At 35.7% G+C, this 22,272-nt stretch overlaps 1 protein-coding gene across 4 annotated transcripts in view; it reads left to right on the top strand.

The window, feature by feature from the left end:
* LOC126820657 (G2/M phase-specific E3 ubiquitin-protein ligase) overlaps positions 1 to 22,272 on the top strand; it is a 169,751-nt gene that overhangs the window by 138,628 nt on the left and 8,851 nt on the right. For 3 of the 4 annotated variants that reach the window (XM_050548762.2, XM_050548763.2, XM_050548764.2), the window contains one exon: positions 7,611 to 18,009. The exons of the other annotated variant lie outside the window; for it this stretch is intronic. In XM_050548762.2, the coding sequence (XP_050404719.1) occupies positions 7,611 to 8,773 (1,163 nt within the window). In that variant the 3' untranslated portion in view covers positions 8,774 to 18,009. Of the gene's footprint in view, positions 1 to 7,610; positions 18,010 to 22,272 lie in introns of those variants that run through there. 4 annotated transcript variants of the gene reach the window in all.

Genomic DNA, 22,272 nt, shown 5'->3' with positions numbered 1-22,272 from the left:
AAAAATTGACTGAGCTCTGTCCATTCGAAGCTACCCAACTCACAAAAGTAAGTTTTGAGAAAAAGCAAGTCAAAGATTTGGTATGATCAGAAACAAAATCCCATAGCAACCAGGCCATTTATTTGCTGTTTTGTCGTTGAATATATCTTTCCAATGGTTTTCAGGGGTGCTGAAGACGAAAATCATAGTAAAAATTTGATCCGACGATTTCCGCCATTTTTTGCTATTTTGTCGTTTAATATTTTTATATGCCCACATTTTCATGTGGACGTATATTGTCGTCGCCCCCGTCCGTCCGTCCGTCCGTCCACAATTGTTTGTGAACAGTCTACAGGTCACAATTTTTATCCGATTTCAATGAAACTTGAAATATAGGTTTATCGCCCTAAGATCTCTGTTCCTTTCGATATTGGCATGTATCGGACCGTAACTTCATGGATTATGGCCCCTGATTGCTCGAAAAATCACGTTTTTAGCTTGTGAACACTGTAGAGGTCACAATTTTTATCCGATTTGGTTTAAACTTGAAATGTATGCTTATAGCCCAAAGATCTCGGTTCCTTTCGATATTCGCGCATATTGGAACGTAACTTCCTGAATTATGGCCCCTGATTGTACGAAAAATCGCGTTTTTAGCTTGTGGACCCTATAGAGGTCATAATTTTTATACGATTTAAAAAACTGTATTATTATATCACCGTTACACCATAAGGACGACTGAGTTCAAATTTCGTGAAAATCGGCGGAAATCTGACAGACAAACTGGCCTCAGTTTGTTCTCAAATAGCGTAAAAATATGGTATATCAAGGTTGTGGACCCTATATAGAGGTCACAATTTTTATCCGATTTTGTTGAAACTTGAAATGTAAGTTTATAACCCAAAGATCTCGGTTCCTTTCGATATTCGCGCATATCGGACCGTAACTTCCTGAATTATGGCCCCTGATTGTACGAAAAATCGCGTTTTTAGCTTGTGGACCCTATAGAGGACATAATTTTTATCCAATTTAAAAAAACGTATTATTATATCACCGTTACACCCCAAGGACGAATGAGTTCAAATCGAGTTCAAAGTTGTGGACCCTATAGAGGTCACAATTTTTATCCGATTTTGTTGAAACTTGAAATGTAAGTTAACACCCCAAAGATCTTGGTTCCTTTCGATATATTCGTGCATATCAGACCTAAACTTCCTGAATAATGGCCCCTGATTCTATGAAAAATCACGTTTTTAGCTTGTGAACCCTATAGAGGTCATAATTTTTATCCGATTTAAAAAATCAAATTATTATATCACCGTTACACCCTAAGGACGGCTGAGTTTGAATTTCGTGAAAATCGGCCCAAAACTGACAGACAAAATGGCTGCCCCTCGTTCTCAAATTATGTAAAAATGTGGTATATCAAGGTTGTGGACCCTATAGAGGTCACAATTTTTATCCGATTTTGTTGAAACTTGAAATGTAAGTTTATAACCCAAAGATCTTGGTTCCTTTCGATATTTGCGCATTTCGAATTGTAATTTCCGGATTTATGGCCCTTGATTGTAAGAAAAATCACTTTCGTTTTAGCTTGTTTTCTATCCATCTCTCGAAAATCTGGGCGTATCCTGCCTGGCAGCCGCTGGTTTTTATTTAGGATTTCAAGGGTCCTGACGACGAAAATCGTAGTAAATGGACTCCTTTCGTGACGAGGTCGGGTGTTCGATCCCTGCATTGGCCGAGAAAGTTCATCCAGATTTTCCGGCGTGGTTTCCCCTTGTCAGTGATGCAGGACGGAGGGCCTGACAAGGACAGCTGTCTAGTCATTCGGATGAGACGAAAAACCGAGGTCCCGTGTACACATTGGCGTGCACGTAAAAGATCCCTTGGCAGTTGGAATTCGATATAAGAGTAGGCCGTAGTGCCGCTGTCCGGGCAAAATTTACCTCATAGCACACTGTATGGCGTATGCCCGTCTTCATTAGCCCAGTTCGGAGCAAAACAGTAGGACGTTAAACCCCATTTCATTTCATTTCATTTCCTTTCGTGACGAAATGTGGGCGTATCCTGCCTGGCAGCCGCTGGTTAGAGAACTTTATGAGTTTCCCGCCAAAATTAGTCCCCATTTTGAATTTGGCCCCCAAGCGGAATTAGCCGTCACTATTGGGAGGAATACCTAAGCAAACTGGATTCAGCGGGTTAAATTCTTATAGAAACTGCCTTCAAACTAAATAACCAGAAAATGTTTTACCGTGGTCATCTTTAATATTTCCTTAAGTGTGCCAGTGTGGCATCATCCAGATTCTGAATCTACAAATATAGAAGATAATGTGACCCCCCATGGCATACTGAGTCATAGTGAGGAAATTTTAAAAATTGAGTTATTGTTATTTTCACATTCTCCAACTCATTACCTTCAATTTGATGTATAGTTTGTTTGAAACGGGCAAAAATTGACTGAGCTCTGTCCATTCGAAGCTACCCAACTCACAAAAGTAAGTTTTGAGAAAAAGCAAGTCAAAGATTTGGTATGATCAGAAACAAAATCCCATAGCAACCAGGCCATTTATTTGCTGTTTTGTCGTTGAATATATCTTTCCAATGGTTTTCAGGGGTGCTGAAGACGAAAATCATAGTAAAAATTTGATCCGACGATTTCCGCCATTTTTTGCTATTTTGTCGTTTAATATTTTTATATGCCCACATTTTCATGTGGACGTATATTGTCGTCGCCCCCGTCCGTCCGTCCGTCCGTCCACAATTGTTTGTGAACAGTCTACAGGTCACAATTTTTATCCGATTTCAATGAAACTTGAAATATAGGTTTATCGCCCTAAGATCTCGGTTCCTTTCGATATTGGCATGTATCGGACCGTAACTTCATGGATTATGGCCCCTGATTGCTCGAAAAATCACGTTTTTAGCTTGTGAACACTGTAGAGGTCACAATTTTTATCCGATTTGGTTTAAACTTGAAATGTATGCTTATAGCCCAAAGATCTCGGTTCCTTTCGATATTCGCGCATATTGGAACGTAACTTCCTGAATTATGGCCCCTGATTGTACGAAAAATCGCGTTTTTAGCTTGTGGACCCTATAGAGGTCATAATTTTTATACGATTTAAAAAACTGTATTATTATATCACCGTTACACCATAAGGACAACTGAGTTCAAATTTCGTGAAAATCGGCGGAAATCTGACAGACAAACTGGCCTCAGTTTGTTCTCAAATAGCGTAAAAATATGGTATATCAAGGTTGTGGACCCTATATAGAGGTCACAATTTTTATCCGATTTTGTTGAAACTTGAAATGTAAGTTTATAACCCAAAGATCTCGGTTCCTTTCGATATTCGCGCATATCGGACCGTAACTTCCTGAATTATGGCCCCTGATTGTACGAAAAATCGCGTTTTTAGCTTGTGGACCCTATAGAGGACATAATTTTTATCCAATTTAAAAAAACGTATTATTATATCACCGTTACACCCCAAGGACGAATGAGTTCAAATCGAGTTCAAAGTTGTGGACCCTATAGAGGTCACAATTTTTATCCGATTTTGTTGAAACTTGAAATGTAAGTTAACACCCCAAAGATCTTGGTTCCTTTCGATATATTCGTGCATATCAGACCTAAACTTCCTGAATAATGGCCCCTGATTCTATGAAAAATCACGTTTTTAGCTTGTGAACCCTATAGAGGTCATAATTTTTATCCGATTTAAAAAATCGAATTATTATATCACCGTTACACCCTAAGGACGGCTGAGTTTGAATTTCGTGAAAATCGGCCCAAAACTGACAGACAAAATGGCTGCCCCTCGTTCTCAAATTATGTAAAAATGTGGTATATCAAGGTTGTGGACCCTATAGAGGTCACAATTTTTATCCGATTTTGTTGAAACTTGAAATGTAAGTTTATAACCCAAAGATCTTGGTTCCTTTCGATATTTGCGCATTTCGAATTGTAATTTCCGGATTTATGGCCCTTGATTGTAAGAAAAATCACTTTCGTTTTAGCTTGTTTTCTATCCATCTCTCGAAAATCTGGGCGTATCCTGCCTGGCAGCCGCTGGTTTTTATTTAGGATTTCAAGGGTCCTGACGACGAAAATCGTAGTAAATGGACTCCTTTCGTGACGAAACATCCATAACACATGCGGCATATTCATATGATAATGTTAATTATACTGAAGAATAATCTATATATTAGTAGTCTGTTTTGTATATTATAACGTTGGTGAGATTAACAGTTAATCTCATCAATTAATTAGCACCCTAGTGCCAGCTAGTGGTCAGGAGATTAAGATTGTTGATTGGATAATCATCAAAGAAGCCGCCACAGCTGTACACGTGTTCATTTAATACGATTTTGCGTGTATGATATTTACGTTCACTTTCGTGCATTCTGGCTTTGATGTAATTAAACAATGACAGACTCGAGAATAGTCGCAATTCAGCTCTTTGGTCATTCTCATTTTTTCGACCCATGATGATAAGAGAATTTTAAACAATAATATCCAAGATGCATTCCTTACTTTGCATGCCGTTTGAAGAAGCGACAGTAAAGTGAATTCATCTATCAATAAAATTCTCTTCGAAAAGAAAATTATTGGCGATTTTTTTTATTTCCATTTAAGGCTGATAAATTATTTTTTTAAAGATGATATGAATAAATCTTTTATTGCTATTTTGATCTTTTATGTCGATAGATAGTATATTTATAGAATCATTTTTGTGAAAATCTCAATTTCAATCAAAATCAATATTTTCACTTATTTTGTCTCTAGTCCAAAATTAGATTTTGCGTATTCCGACTCACTTTGATATACGTGGTCACATATAATCCATCTAAAAACATTAGGTGGGCTATATGTTTCCAGGTTTGTCGACCTGCTGCTGGACTATGCACACATTGAGATGTGATCGTATATTGTTGTCACTGTAACCAGCTTGGTTCTTAGTACTGTTGTCAATTCTTCATTGTGGTCTCTTCTTATTCATAGATCATAAACACATGATTCAGTTAGTTGTAGTACTTTATGTCGATACAGTAATAACAATTATAACAGACAATATTCAGAACTATATTATAGGTATACAGAATTATGCCCAACTAAAGAGGTATAATTTCAAGAGTTGGCATAAATTAAATGTAGCCTGTTAACTGTATCTCTTCCCTAACTTGTTCTTTCTGGGTCCCTCTTCACATTTATATATATTTGAAGATGTAACATCTTAGCTACCTACATTACAATTAACATAAACACAACAATTTAGACATAGATTAAAATATTAAAAGAATACAAAGAAGATTATAGACCTAGAAAATAAGCTTATAATATTAACTATATACATGTATTAAAATATTACCATTAACATACATTCTTATTAGAATACTCGTTAAGAGGACTATGCTGTAAGATGTTATATCAGTGTTAAGGTAACCCATCATTAATTCAACTATAGAAAGGTAATTATAGGGTCTTGATAGACCATGGTGACATCACTCCCATCCGTGTATATTCCACAATTGAAAGGTTATCATCCAATACACATTGTTTAAGGTCATGAGAGGAAGAATCCGATTGCTTTTCAATGATTTTCAATAATTACTAGCAGAATTATGGCCTTGGAACACTTTAATAAATCTTGTGGGCGCTCTAAGAGGCTAAAGTTATTATCTGATTGACTTGAAATTTATATGTGCACTCTTTAAGGTTATAAGATGAAGAAGCCTGGAATTACTTTTTGAGCTACTGCCCTTGATCACGATTTCAGATGCTTATGGCCCTTGATCTCTTTGAAAATTTATGTGCATGATTTATGGCTATTGAACAATTAGAAAAATACGAGCACACTGTATGTCCAAGGAACAAGCATGACAAGTTTCATTTCAATCTTGGTCTTGAGCTTTTTCGAAAAGTGTTGCCCCAACAAGAACAACTTGATCTGTGAACAGAGCTATTGGCCGCCGACAGATTAATTCACAGAATTTTTCATTCTCTTCCCCGAGAAATTACTTTCAGTTCCCACCACAGAACTACTCACAGGTCTGAATCCTAAGTCACTCCATATAACATAATCACCTTGTGAGCGGGATAGAGGCTATGGTTTTTAACGAATCTTTAAACCGTATTGATATCCAGTGTTCTGTGACCTTTTGTTTCAGAGTTACCCCCCCCCCCCTTTTCCATAAACCTTGTGAACATGGTAATGACTGCAGTTTTTAATAGATTCAAAACTGCTGTGTGGGCATATTTCCACTCTTTTCAAGTTTGGTGGGAAGCATTGGGGTTATGAGAGGACACATCCTATCGATATTTAGCATTCCCTGAAGTTAACTTTCAGAGTTACGCCCCCCCCCTTCCCTCTTTTTCAAGCTCGTAAACACGACAGAGATCAGATTTCTTTAAGGCATCCCTTGTCAAAATTGGTCAAGATTACCTTTCAAATAAACTGCTGTCGAGACATAGCTGAGCTGCTGTGTGGGCGTATCATAATAGATGTTTTCAAATTTTGTATGAATGAAGCATTGAGCAATAGTTGGTACAAATTCGTTTTTATACGCCCACATTGAAATGTGGTTGTATATTGTCGTCGGTCCAGCGTCCACAATTGCTTGTGGACGCTCTAGAGGCTAAAGTTAATATCTGATTGACTTTAAATTTATACACAGTGTTTAAGGTCTTGAGACGAAGAAGCCTATTTATTTTCAGCGATTTCCGATAATTACTGCCAGAGTTATGGCCCTTGATCACTTTGAAAAATCTTGTGGATGCTCTAGAGGCCAAAGTTAATATCCAATTGACCTTAAATTTATACACAGTGTTTGAGGTGATGAGACGAAGAAGCCTATTGATTTTCAGCGATTTCCAATATTTGCTACCAGAGTTATGGCCCTTGATCACTTTGAAAAATCTTGTGGATGCTCTAGAGGCCAAAGTTAATATCCGATTGACTTTCAATTTATACACAGTGTTTAAGGTCATGAGACGAAGAAGCCTATTGATTTTCAGCGATTTCCGATAATTACTGCCAGAGTTATGGCCCTTGATCACTTCAAAGAATCTTGTGGATGCTCTAGAGGCTAAAGTTAATATCCGATTAAGTTTAAATTTATACACAGTGTTTGAGGTCATGAGACGAAGATTCCTATTGATTTTCAACGATTTCCGATAATTACTGCCAAAGTTATGGCCCTTGATCACTTTGCAAAATCTTGTGATGCTCTAAAGGCTTAAGTTATAATCCGATTGACTTCAGATTGATACACAGAGTTTAAGATCTTGAGACGAACAAGTATATTGATTTTCAATGAATTTTTATGACTTAAACAGTTAAATCCATGATATTAAAAGCTTTGCATACAAAACGTTAGCATGGGGCAGAACTTTATAAAAAACCAAACAAATTCTAATAGTTTTCTGATAATTACTTCTTGAGTTGTTGCTCTTAATCAGATTTTAGTGTATTATAAATGTTTCATTACCGAAAAAAGTAAAAATATGCGACAACCCTTGTTGACTGCCCTGATGATTTAGTTGCTGTGGGCGTATGTTTCGTTGCCTGGCAACCTATCTTAATTGCTTGTATTTCTATGTAAGGTTTTGTTTGGCTTTTTTGTAGCTGAAAGTGAGAAAAAAACAGGAAAGAAAACAAGCACAACAAAAACTAAAAGTCCTATTTCTAAAAGTTCAAAAAGAATACAGTTAACAGATGCTCAAAAGAAAAGGAGACAGACTGAATTACAAAACCAGTGTCCATCTGATAAAATAAGTGTTTATGTTACACCATGTGATACAGATGTTGATGTTTATGAGAGATCTGATGAAGAATATCATCTGACATCATCTATAGAACAATGTAGGAAACGACAAAGACTCTCACTAAACAGAAGTAGAGGTAGTTCTGTTACAGCTAATATAACATTAACTGATGATTCATATGGACATAGTTTGACTGTCTCAACTAGCAGTTCTAATAGCAGAGTCTCTGTTGCTAGTAGTAACACATCTACAGCCTACTTTCCGAATTTTACATCATCAATTGATCACAGTCCACATTCAACATCTGATTCAGACTCTTCTGAGAGTTATTCTATAAGTGATGTTACTGATTTACCAGAACGTAAGAGCTTGACTATAACATGGAGAGGTAAAAAAATTCATATCAGTAAACCTAAATCTTCAAGAGACAACATTGAAGATAAAGAAGATGATTGGACATTAAAGTTGCAAATGACTGATAGTGAGGATAGCGATGATGAAAGAACTAAATCTAGATCAAGTTCGCATCATTCTAGATTTGATGATCTCGATACACCACCAGTTTTAGTTCCAATTGATGAAGATGTATCAATTAAATGTATATCACCAAATTACGATAGCAAACTACCGCCTACTCTAAGTAGACAGGAAGGTCACAATAAACGTTTATTAACTTCGAAAAATAAATGCAAATACAGTGGCAGTGATGATAGATTTAATCAAGCTTGTAAAACACTAGACGAGGTAGAAGTTGACAAACTTGTAACTACTAATTTACCGGTTTATTTTAACAAATCTGTTAATTCTACACCTAATCCATCATCATCTTCAATTTCAGTCATTTCTATCAGTAGCTCTGATTCGGACAATGGTGACCTTCAACAGACCAAGCTTAAGAAAAATAAATATTTATCCCATCTAGGAACAAATAATCATGTAGATTTGACTAACTCAGATTATCATTCTATTATAAGACATACACCACCACACTTGGAATTACCAGAAGTTGTTATATTGGATTAGATCCACTATAAACTTATTTTTATCATGGCATTTTTATAAGCCCACATTGAAATATGGTTGTATATGGTCGTCACCCGAGTCTGTCGTCTACAATTGCCTTATGGAAACTCTACAAGATAAGGTTATCATTCGATTGCTTTGAAAATTTTACACAGTGTTTAAGTTTATGGCAGTCAGAATGTTTCTGATTTATTTACCAATTTCTAATAATTGCTGTCAGAGTTATGGTACTTGATTAAACATGCATTATGCAAGAGGTATATCTGCGTATTGCAGGTCTTTGTTTCAGCCTAAAATGTTATATAAATTATTAATTAGACATTTATTAACATGAAAAGAGCATAATCAACTCTCGATGACATCTTATGTGTCCGATTTTCTATGGATTTGAATCCGACCTGCTGTTCAGCGTCCATTGATGATTAAACAAAAAAATGGATAATCGAGACTTTGTCATCGTTGCTGCTGTCACAATAATTAACAATCGAGGCTACAATGATTTTAAAATAAAGTTTTCTCGGATTAATGTGAAGCAATTTGACTGAAATATTCAGCATATTCCCCTTACATTATCTGGTTTTTAACTATTATAGTGAGAAGTCTTCCATAATGTATCTTTAATTCGAAAGATCTTGTGGATGCTCTATAGACTAAGTTATCATCCGATTGACTTAACATTATGAGACGTAAAAGCCAATTTTTAAAGATATCTGATATTTACTGTCAAGAGCTATGGTAATTGATAAATTTTTATACACCCAAATTATGTGTGGGTGTAGTATGTCGTCATCCACGTGAGTCCGGCTGGCCGTCCATCAACAATTAGGGCAGTAATGTGATAGAGGTTACATTTCATTGTGGGCATATTATGACTGTCGGTCTTTCCGTCAATCAATTGGCTTGTGAACCGGATAGAGGCTGCTGATTATGACAGATTCTTTTCAAATTTGCTGTGAATCATCGTGGTCATTAGAGGATAAACCCTATCAATATTCAACATTCTACGACCTTTCGTACCAGAGTTATTCCCCCTTTTCCAAAACCCTTGTGATATAGGCTACAGTTCTCAACATATTTTTATACATTTCATGTCTGTCAACAATTGGCTTGTGAACGCGATAGAGGCTACAGTTTTTGACAGATTCTTTTCACATTTAGTGTCAAGCACCGTGATCATGAGGGGACGGACCCTAACAATTTTGAATGTGATAGAAGCTATAGTTTACAACATATTCTTTTCAAGTCTGATGTGAATTGTCATGGACTAACCCTATCAATATTCAAACTTTTGCACCGTTCACATATATTACCATTACACCATAATGACGGTTGAGTTAAATTTTGTGAAAATTGGAACGAGACTGCTTGACAAAATGACCGCTCCACGTATGCAAATAGTGCAAAAGTATGTTATAACAAGGATGTGGCCCCTCAAGAGGCATCAATTTTTATATGCCCACATTTTCATGTGGACGTATATTGTCAACGCCCCTGTCCGTCCGTCGGTCTGGACGTCCGTCCGTCCACAATTTGTTTGTGGACACTCTACCGGTCACAATTCTTATCCGATTTTGACGAAACTTGAAATAAAGGTTTATCTCCAAAAGATCTCGGCTGCTTTCGATATTGGCATGTATCGGGCCGTCCATCAACAATTAGGGCAGTAATGTGATAGAGGTTACATTTCATTGTGGGCATATTATGACTGTCGGTCTTTCCGTCAATCAATTGGCTTGTGAACCGGATAGAGGCTGCTGATTATGACAGATTCTTTTCAAATTTGCTGTGAATCATCGTGGTCATTAGAGGATAAACCCTATCAATATTCAACATTCTACGACCTTTCGTACCAGAGTTATTCCCCCTTTTCCAAGGGGGTTGAGTTCAAATTTTGTGAAAATCGACCCAAAATTGACAGACAAAATGTCTGCCCTTTGTTCTCAAATAGCGTAAAAATATGGTATATCAAGGTTTTGGACCCTGTAGAGGTCGCAATTTTTATCCGATTGAAATGTAAGTTTATAACCCAAAGATCTTGGTTCCTTTCGATATTCGTGCATATCGAACCGTAACTTCCTGAATAATGGCCCTGATTGTACGAAAAATCGCATTTTTAGCTTGTGGACCCTACACCTACAGAGGTCATAATTTTTATCCGATTTAAAAAAATGTATTATTATATCACTGTTACACCCTAAGGATGGCAGAGTTCAAATTTCGTGAAAATTGGCCCAAAACTGACAGACAAAATGGCCGCCCTTCGTTCTCAAATAAGGGTAAAAATATGGTATATTAAGGTTGTGGACCCTATAGAGATCACAATTTTTATCTGATTTTGTTGAAACTTGAAATGTAAGGTTATAACCCAAAGATCTCGGTTCCTTTCGATATTCGCTTATATCGAATTGTAATTTCCTGAATAATGGCCCATGATTGTAGGAAAAATAACTTTCTTTTTTAGCTTGTTCTCTATCCATCTCTCGAAAATGTGGGTGTATCCTGCCTGGCAGCCACTGGTTATCCGATTTGGATGGAACTTAAAATATATGTTTATATACCAAATATCTCAGTTCCTTTCGATATTCACGCAGATCGGACAATAAGTTTGTGGATTATGACCCCTGATTGTACGAGTAACCGCGATTTTAGCTTGTGGACCCTCTAGAGGTCACAATTTTTATTCGATTTAAACAAAAAACATTTAAATGTATCACCATTACACCATAATGACAGTTGATTTGAATTTAGTGAAAATCAGACCAAAACTGCCCGGCAAAATGGCCGCTCCCCATACTCAATTAGGGTAAAAATATGTAATGCCAAGGTTGTGGATCGTAGGCGTCACAATTTTTATCCGATTTTGATGAAACTTAAAATAATATGTTTATATCCTAACGATCTGGGTTCCTTTCGATATTTGCACTCATCGATATTTGCACTCATCGGATGAGTGTGGGGGGGATGGGGGCAATGAGAGGATGAGCCCTGTTGATTTCCGCCTTTCTCTGTCGATCTCTTTCAAAAACCTTGTGAATGTAATAGAGGGTACATTTTTATGTGGACGTATATTGTCGTTCCCACTGTCCAGTGACCGCCCTAGACATTCGCCAATTCGCCAATGGCGACAATTATTTTTATTGGCGAATAAAGTGATGATACTGGCGAAAAATTTGGCGAATGAATTTTAGAGAGTGTTATTTCGTAAATCTGCTAATATTAAACTTGAAATCGTCTCGTTAAACGCTTCTTTCGATCGACTCGATGGAGTTTCTATTTTTAGTACATTAATTACTCTAGTCTCAATCTTACAAGTCGCAAATCAGTCAATGTTACAATATTACGCATTAAAACGACCGAAAGATCGAGTCTGGAGACTATAAAACACAGTTACGCCCCTTTTGTGTGGCACTGCGTTGTTTACATTCGCTTCACTACAAGTTTTCTTTACTTACGCAGCAAATAAATAAAACGCACATTAATGACAACTAATACTAGTAAACCCAAAATAAGGATAGATTCCTTTTTCCTTCCTACGACTACTGTTAGTCCAGAATCCACTTCCGTGAGTGAGCGTGTCATCTCGGACGCAAGTCCTTCGTTGGCTTCATCAACATGTGGACAAAAATTAGACCTTTAACCGAGACCGTCGAGCTAACCCTCAATGACCTCATGCTTATAAAAATGGATGGACCGGACATAAATTTCAAATCAGCGGTGTCTTAAAAAGAATCGTCGTGTCTTTTCTGTTATGACGATGAAGTAAATTAAATCATGTGACTGTGAAGTACGTCCTATAAACATTTTTTTGTTATCTGCATTCATTCTCTCAATAATGTGAACTTTTGCATGAACAAGGAGATAAAATAATATTCTTGTGTACTATATATAGAGGATATTTGTCGTTTTAGAGTGAATAACATATTTTATTTCATCGAGAAGCAAGAAAACTTATATTTTCACGAATGCGTAGCATGAGTGAAAACATAAACGTTTTCTTGCTTAGAGATGAAATAAAATATGTTATTCACGACAAAACGACAAATGTTCTATTTATTTTATGATTTTACAATCATTTTAGGTAAAAACAACTAGCCAGTGGAATAACACTTTTATTTCACTGATAAAACGCGATATTCCACTACTGATCATAAAATAAAAGTACATATTAAACATTTATTTTGTCCGCGATATCACCTCGGTGGAAGCGGACGTAAAATACAACAAACACACACACACATTTATTTTCATTTTTAATTAACAAACATATGAATAAAAATGATATAAAATATTTGGCTAAAACTTTCTGAATTGGCTAATAAAATTTTGAATTGGCTAAAAATTTGGCTAAAGGTTTTAAGAGTCTAGGGCGGTCACTGACTGTCCGTCCGTCACAATTTTATCTGATTTAAAAAAACATGTAAATATATCACTGTTTCACCCTAGTTCATCCCGATTTTCCGGCGTGGTTCCCCCTTGTCAGTGATGCAGGACGGAGGGCCTGACAAGGACAGCTGTCTAGTCATTCGGATGAGACGAAAAACCGAGGCCCCGTGTACACATTGGCGTGCACGTAAAAGATCCCTTGATGGTTGGAATTCGATATAAGAGTAGGCCGTAGTGCCGCTGTCCGGGCAAAATTTCCCTCATAGCACACTGTATGGCATATGCCCGTCTTCATTAGCCCAGTTTGAAGCAAAACAGTAGGTCGTGAAACCCCATTTCATTTCATTTCATTTCATTTCGTTTCACCCTAATGATGGTTGAGTTCGAATTTCATGAAAATCCGACCAAAACTGCCGAACAAAATGGCTGCCCCTCATACGCAAGTTGTGTAAAAATATGGTATATCAAAGTTGTGAACCCTCCAGAAGCCACAATTTTTATCCGATTTTGATGAAACTTTAAATTTATGTTTATATCACAAAGATCTTGGTTTCTTTCGATAATCGCACATATCCAAACGTAACTTTCTAGATTATGGCCCCTGAATGTTCGAAAAATCGCAGTTTTAACTTATGGACCGGCAAGAAGTCACAATTTGTATTCAATTTTAAAAACTGTTGAAATATATCACCGTTACACATCAATGAAGGTTGAGTTCGAATTTCGTAAAATCTGACCGAAACTGCCAGACAAAATGACCGCTCCTTGTATGCAAATAGTGTAAAAGTATGTAATACCAAGGTTTGATGAAACTTGAAATGTATGTTTATAATCCAAAGACCTCAGTCCCTTTCCATAGTTGCGCACTTCAGACCATAACTTTCTGGATCATGAGAGAATGAATCCTATCGATATTCAAGGTTCCACGACTCTTTGTTCCGGAGTTACGCCCCCCCCCCCCCTTATGCCTAAAACCTACAGATTTTATTCATGCATTTAAGGCATGATGAAAGGAACCCTATCAATATTCAGTGTTTTGCAACTTATTCCCCCGTTGCCAAAAATCTTATGAACACACTAGAGGCTATATTTTTTAAAGTTACAATTTCATATTTTCTAAGAAAGTCAAAACATAATTATTTCTATGTCCTTTGCTCAATAGGTTGTCAACTCACTATTATACGATCATAGGTGTCATTCTCACACTTAAAACTCATTTATACCGGAAATAATAACACAATTACCTCCCTTGTTTTCTATCCTCCACCATGAGGTAGCTATCCTCAAACGTTTGAATTTGAAGAGGAAAATGATATTTTTGCCAATTTCTCAACTGGCAATAGTGAATTATAGGATTAATAGGATTATTCTTTAACAAGGTAGGACTGTCTATAGACACCATCTATTTTAAGGCTTTATTTTAATAAATTTTAAAAATATAACGTAAAAATATGAAATTGCAACTTAAACATATTTCTATCAAATTTGGCGGGAAACATTGGGGTCATGAAATATTAAGTGTTCTGCGACTTTCCGTTCCAAAGTCATGACAAGATAAGGAGTCCTATTTCGTCAAATGAGTTATGCCCATTTTTATATGCTCACAATTTAACTTTGAAAATTCTTGTGGACGCTCTAAAGGCTAAAGTTCATATCCAATTGATTTTAAATTTATACACAGTGTTTAAGGTCATGTGATAAAGAGGCCTATTGATTTTTAACGAATTCTGATAAGTACCGCCCGAGTTATGGGCCTTGGCCTCTCTGAAAAATTTTGTGGGCGCTTTAGAAGCTAATGGCAAATATCTGATTGATTTTAAATTGATACACAGTGTTTAAGTTCATGATACGAAGAAGCATATTGATTTTCAACGATTTCCGATAATTACTACCCGAGTTATGGCCCTTGATCACTTTGAAATATCTTGTGGACGCTCTAGAGGCTAAAGTTAAAATCCGATTGACTTCAGATTTATACACGGTGTTTAAGGTCGTGAGACGAAGAAGCTGAGAGTTATGGCCCTTGAAATTAAACATTTTGTATACTAGTTAGTATAGGGCAGAAATGGAAGCCAAACAAATTCTAATATTTTCTGATAATTACTAAATGGGGGATTTTGTAAGATTAGATAAAGAGCTAACAGTTCTCGCAATAATAGTTACAAAATAGATAATGAAAAGGGAATATGTTGAAAATTTCTGTCTGAGCCTGGTTATCGTAGTTAGACAAAAAATGTAGCCTGTGCTGTATCACAAGGTCTGTCATTGAGTCAACTGGCGTGGTTTCAATTCCCCGGTTGTATGTGGCAAGTAGTATGGTCGCCTGTCCAACCTCGTGGGTTTTCTCCGGGTCCTCCCATTACTAAAGACCGCTATACGCAATTACACCATAATTACGGTTGAATTCGAATTTCGTGAAAATCATACCAAAACTGCCGCACAAAATGGCCGCTTCCGTATGCAAATAGTGGAAAGTATGTAATACCAAGGCTGTGGTCTCTCTATAAAGGTCAAAATTTTAAGGCGATGTTAAAAATATATCACCTTTACACTATGACAGTTGGGTTTGAATTTTGTGAAAAATCAGACTGAAACTTGCTGTCAAAATGGCCGTTCCCCATCCGCAAATAGTGTAAATGCATCTATTACTAAGGATTTGGACCCTCTTGAGGTCACAATTTGTATCCAATTTTTATACGCCCACATTGAAATGTGGTCATATTGTCGAAGCCTATTGATTTTCAGCGATTTCCGATAATTACTTATCATGTGGATGCTCTAGACGCTAATGTTAATATCCAATTCACTTTAAATTTATACGCAGTGTTGGAGGTCACGAGACGAAGAATCCTATTGATTTTCAGCGATTTCCGATAATTACTGCCAAAGTTATGGCCCTTGATCACTTTGAAAAATCTTGTGATGCTCTAGAGGCTAAAGTTAATATCCGATTGACTTCAAATTTATACGCAGTGTTTGAGGTCACGAATGAAGAATCCTATTGATTTTTAACGATTTCCGATAATTACTGCCAAAGTTATGGCCCATGATCACTTTGAAAATTCTTGTGATGCTCTAGAGGCTAAAGTTATTATCCGATTGACTTCAGATTGATACACAGAGTTTAAGGTCTTGAGACGAACAAGTATATTGATTTTCAATGAATTTTGATAACTTGAACAGCTAAATCCATGATATTAAATGTTTCGTATACTAAATGTTAGCATAGGGCAGAACTTTATAAAAACCGAACAAATTCTAATGATTTTCTGATAATTACTCAATGAGTTGTTACTCTTAATCAGATTTTAATGTATTATAAATGTTTCATTACCGGAAAAAGTAAAAATATGCGACAACTCTTGTTGACTGCCCAAACGATTTTGCTGCTGTGGGCGTATGTTTCGTTGCCTGGCAACCTCTCTTGATGAAACTTAACATGTAGGTTTATATCCCAAAGGTCTTTGTTCCTTTTGATATTGAATCATGTCGGACCGTAACATACTGGATTATGGTCCCTTGTATACTTTTTATACACCCACATGGAAATGTGGCCGTAGATTGTCGTTGCCTCAGTCCATCCGTCGTCCACAATTTCTTGTGAACACTTTACAGACTACATTCATAATCTGAATGTTTTGAAATGGATATATGTCGTTTACATCAGTGAGATGAAGAATCCTATTTAATTTCAGTAGTTTCACTTTGTGAATGCTCTAACGGGGGGTGGGGGGGTGGATGGCTGAATGGTTATCTTGTGTGCGCTGCATCATAAGGTTTGTCATTGAGTCAACTGCCGTGATGGTTTCTATTCCCCAGTTGTACATGACAAGTAGTTGGGTTGCCTGTCCAACCTTGTGGGTTTTCTCCGGGTTCTCCGGTTTCCTCCCACTGCTAAAGACCCCTAAGCGCAAGCAAATTATTGAAATAAAATTAAACCATATGTTAGTCCCGAAATGACCTAGTTTGTGTCGAGTGACGTTAAACCCCAACTCTCTTGAATTTCTGTTAATTGCGACTAGAACCTTGTGACAAAAGTTATCATCCGATCTGTATGAAATTTATGTGCATTATTTGGATTAGTGAATCGAAGAAGCCTTTTGAATTTCAACAATTTCTGTTCATTACTTCTAGAGTTATGGCCCTTTCTGTTCTTTGTTTTCAATTGTTACGATGAATAACAACGACAACAATTTATAATAACTACTTATAGAGTTATTTACCTTAATTATGTCATAGAATCTTCTCATCACGCCATTGATATTATACAGTATTGTATGAAGAGTATGCTTTTTATTTACTTAAAGATTCATTGTGCGATTAAATGTATGGAGTACTCAGACTACCTAGCTGCTGACGGTATATGTGTTGTTGCCTGGCAACCTATTTTTTCCTTGCATGGTAAAAATCTGATTTCAGTGTGTCTTTTTCTGTTTCAAGCCAGTCTAAAGTTATTTCCCTTCTTTTTTTTAAAATCTCTACACAAGAAGAATCAATTTTAAAATAATTATGGCGGTTGACTATCAAATAGGGATTCCTTCAATGAATAATATGCATTCGCCACCACTTCTAACATCAGTTTTGGCTCATCCCTAAACTACATTATGCATTTTGCCAGAAGAAACATTTTTACCGCCAAGCAATATGTAGTATAATATTTGGTTACTTTTTGAAAAGAACGAATGTTATTTATTTAATTTTCAATTTATTATAATTTTAATGAAATACCTCATTATGTTTGTATAATGACTTCCATTCCATCAGTGTTTAAATGGGAGAGATATTTTATGGTACTGTTTGTTTCCCATAATTATTATACAGTTGATCTGATATTGAATAAAGGGTTGAAAGCTGTTGGGTTCTACGTTTTTATACACGCACATTTTCATGCGGACGTATATTGTCGTCGCCCCTGTCCGTACATCCATCCGTGTGTCTGTTCACATTTTGTTTGTGGACACGCTACAGGTCACAATTTTTATCTGATTTTGACGAAACTTGAAATATAGGTCTATCTCCCAAAGATCTTGGTATCTTTCGATATTGACATGTATAGGACCGTAACTTCATGGTTGTACGAAAAATCTCGTTTTTAGCATGTGTACACTCTAGAGGTCACAACTTTAATCTGATGTTAATGAAACTTAAATGCATGTTTATGACCCAAATATCTTGTTTTCTTTTGATATTTGCGCATATCAGATTGTAACTTCCTGAATTATGGCCCTTGATTGTACAAAAAATCGTGTTTTGAGCTTGTAGTCCCTATACGGGTTACAATTTTTATCAAATTTAAAAAAAAAATTTATATGGAGAGTGAGGTGCTGGCTAGCTGGCTGCTCCTTGTAGAAGTTCCACAATGTTACAGTGTTTTTGGGTATAATATGAAATTAATTAGGGTTTCACACTGCGTACCTTGTGTTAAAATTTTGTTAAAATTATTATTCTTATTAGGCTTTCAGACTTTTGTCTGAAAGCCTATTGAGATTACTAAAATTATTATTATTATTATTTACTGCGGGAGCCTATTTCTCCATGATCGAAAACAGATATCGATCTGGGGTTCAATTTTCTATCGGGGAAACCATGTGGTGGTTACTTGATAAATAGAGAATTTCCTACCAGTCTTTTTTGATATCAAAAAATATCAACACAATTTGATATTTTTTGATATCAAAAAAGACGAGTAGGAGATTTTATTTATCACCCAATCCCTTCTAACATGCACAAATAGATAAATATAATACTTTGCTGTAGATTTCACTTTTACTAAACATTACGGCGTAGTGATACATCATTTTTTGACAGCAATTCAACCATTACAAAGTCCTTTATATTGACCCAGTGTTTCCATCAAGGTCAATTGAATAACAATAGTTCATTTTTAATTTTAAAAAAAGTTACTTTTAATAAGAAATGAACTGTTCTTGAAAATATAAAAAAAGTAGTTCCTCTTCAACTGACCAATCAAATTCATGTAAAGCGATATCTCCTAAGCAGCGCTCACACTGTCAATCACCATTTCCGCCAATTGCGATAAAAATATAATTTTGGCGATAAAATATTCAATCTGGCGAAAGTTTTGGCGATAACTTTTTCCTGTATGGCGATTCTTTTTTGACCGTGACGATAAAGTTTTCTTGCCACAAAGCTTTGATTTCCACGTCGTGCATACACGTTATCGTCTATTGCACTTGGCTGAGTCAGTTATCAATCAATTGGATACCAATAATAGAGATATCTTTTGTCTATTAATCATTCTCGGATTAGTGTTGATTACTATTTACAGTAAGAGTAGTAATAAACTAATTAAGAGACAAAAGATTTAATTATTTATCTTTAATTACGAATCGGTTTCTATATATTCAAAATGGCAGACACTGTGAATAATACTCGATCGATTTGTTTGGGATTATTGGATTATAACGCCTGTTTTATCTTTTTCTTACTCCTGTTGCCCGTATCGTTAATACATGAAGCCAGGTTTGTTGTTCCAGTTTATAAATGCGTTATATTCTTTGGGTTGTCGAAAGTCAGTTATCATCAAATCACATGCCATAGGTCATAGCGAAAAATTGAACAGCCCTCGTCAACGTCCGATAGAAGAAAATCAGATTTTATTTAGTATGTCACCAACAAAATGCTCCAAATCTACAGATGATACTGACATCATCAGCTCTCGTCCATCTAATAATATTACATCCTTGAATGTTGAAGCAATATCAGCTTCTACAATAGGTCTGCATTTTAGGGTACCTCAAAAATTCTTGACAGAAAAATTTTGAAAAACATAAAATCTTTAAGGGGCATTATGGGAGATTAGATAAAGAGAGAGAGAGAGAAATGGGGTTTAACGTCCACTCGACACCAACTAGGTCATTTCGGGACTAACATATGACCTAAATTTTTGGATACCTGAAGGCAATCCGATTCCAGTAATATAACTTTCATTCAGAGGTATCACCCTTTATTTTTCAAATTTTTTCAAATTTTCTACCTATTTTGTGAGCCTGAGTTTCGTTTTACGGCCGAATCGACGTTTCTGAAACTTCTGGAACATGAAGTTATAGTCCAAAACCAACTGATAAAGCTATTTCGACAAGGATCCTTAAAGTGGAAGTGGTCGAAAAAATGTCCTATATTTTGAAGAAAACGCAAAAAATGGGTGCTTTTGGGAAATTTTAAGGTATCATTGGGTGGCCCGGGGATTTGACTGTCATATGATACCAATTGCACACGAATCCTATGACAGGGCAGCAAAATATGACATGCTGAAAATCAAGTATTTTCAGATTTGGAGCGTTTTTTGACGCCAATATCTGGAAAACTACTCCAAGGATTTTTCTTAAACTTCCTCCGGTAGTCGTGTGCATGAATCCATCCAATAAGACTTTGTAATGTCTGGAATAGGTAAAATAACGGACTGAAAATCGAAAAAAGTTAAAAAATTGTCAAATTTTAGAAAATGCTCTATTATTTCTTTATTGTAACAGATTTTCAAAAAAAAGTTATACATTCAGATAGCTGCCCTAATTACGATTCTAACCATGTATAATATGTATTGAGTTATTGAAATTTAATTTTCGATATTTTGACATTTTGATATTTTTGACGCTTTTGAACATAGGATTTCTCAGGGGGGATTTTGTCTGATCAGATATTGTAGTATAATAATAGAGCCCTGCTACCATTCAAGTTCCTAAACCCTTTGGTAAAACTATCTCGACAATGATTCGTATACCGGAAGTTGTTCAAAAAACGAAGAAAAAAAAGGTAAAAAAATTTGGTGCTCTTGCCAAAAACTTGAATTCTTCGTCAGATATTAGTGGATCGAAACAATTAAAGTGGCTTTGGATAGTCCCATAAATGAACTATCTTATGACATCTAAATGATAAGAAATCAATGGTTAGGAAATAAATTATGGTACGCCGAAAATCTAGTATTTTCCGTTTTGGAAATAAAAACATTGAAATAATATAGGTGGTCCAAAAATGGCCTCAATCTTTGAAAAGAGTTGAAAAATCGTCAAATTATTGAAAATACTTCTTTATTTATCTTTTTTTCCAAAAAATACTCAATGGATGTTTCTGACACCTCTGTTACAGGAAGTTACGTATCCACTTAACTCATTAAAGTTATCCCGACAATGATCCAAAAACCGGAAGTAGTCAAAAAAGTATCTGATATTTTGAAAAAAATATCGTAAAAGTAAAAAAAATGGTGCTCTAGCGAAAAAAGAGACTACTACGCCAGATGTCATCGAATCAAAACAAATAAGGTATTGGTGGGTAGCTTTAATAATGGGCTATTATTTGACATCCAAATGATACAAATGCAATGGTTAGCTAATAGATCATGGGATGCCGAAAATGTAGTATTTTCCTTTTTAGAGCCTATTCAGACTCTTTTAACTCCAAAACTACTTTTATGATTTCTTTTCTTTAACTTCTGTTACTCAAGAGTCCTATAAGTCCAAGATTAGTTAAACACTAATTTCTTGTCTGCGATATCAGTTAGGTGGAAGCGTATGTCAAATAAAACCATTTCACACACAGAGCGTTCTTAATTAATTTATGGCTCCTGGCATCCAAATGGTACAAATTCGCTTGTTAGGCAATATATTGTAACCAGCTTGGTTCTTAGTACTGTTGGCTATTCATCATAGATCATAACACTTGATTCAGTTAGTTGTAGAACTTTATGTAGATACAGTAATAACAATTATAACAGACATTACACAGAACTAAATTATAACTATATAGAATTATGCACAACTAAGAGGTATAATTTCAAGAGTTGGCCTAAGTTAAATGTAGCCTGTTACCTGTGTCTCCTACCTAACTTGATTCCTTCATGGGGCCATCTCCATATTTATATCTATGAAGATGTAGCCCCTAGATACCTATATTACAATTAACATAAACACAACAATTTAGACACAGATTAAAATATTAAAAGAATACAAAGAAGATTATAGACATAGAAGATAGGCTTATAATATTAATTATATACATGTATTAAAATATTACCAGTAGGACACATTATTCCATTCAGTCTCATTCTTATTAGAATACATACTCGTTAAGAGGACTATGCTCTAAGATGTCATATCAAT

This window comes from Patella vulgata, chromosome 5 (assembly GCF_932274485.2).
Source record: "Patella vulgata chromosome 5, xgPatVulg1.2, whole genome shotgun sequence".
Taxonomy (NCBI): Eukaryota; Metazoa; Mollusca; class Gastropoda; family Patellidae; genus Patella; species Patella vulgata.
Note: the sequence above shows the minus strand (reverse complement) of the source record. Positions and strands in the feature narration are given on the sequence as shown.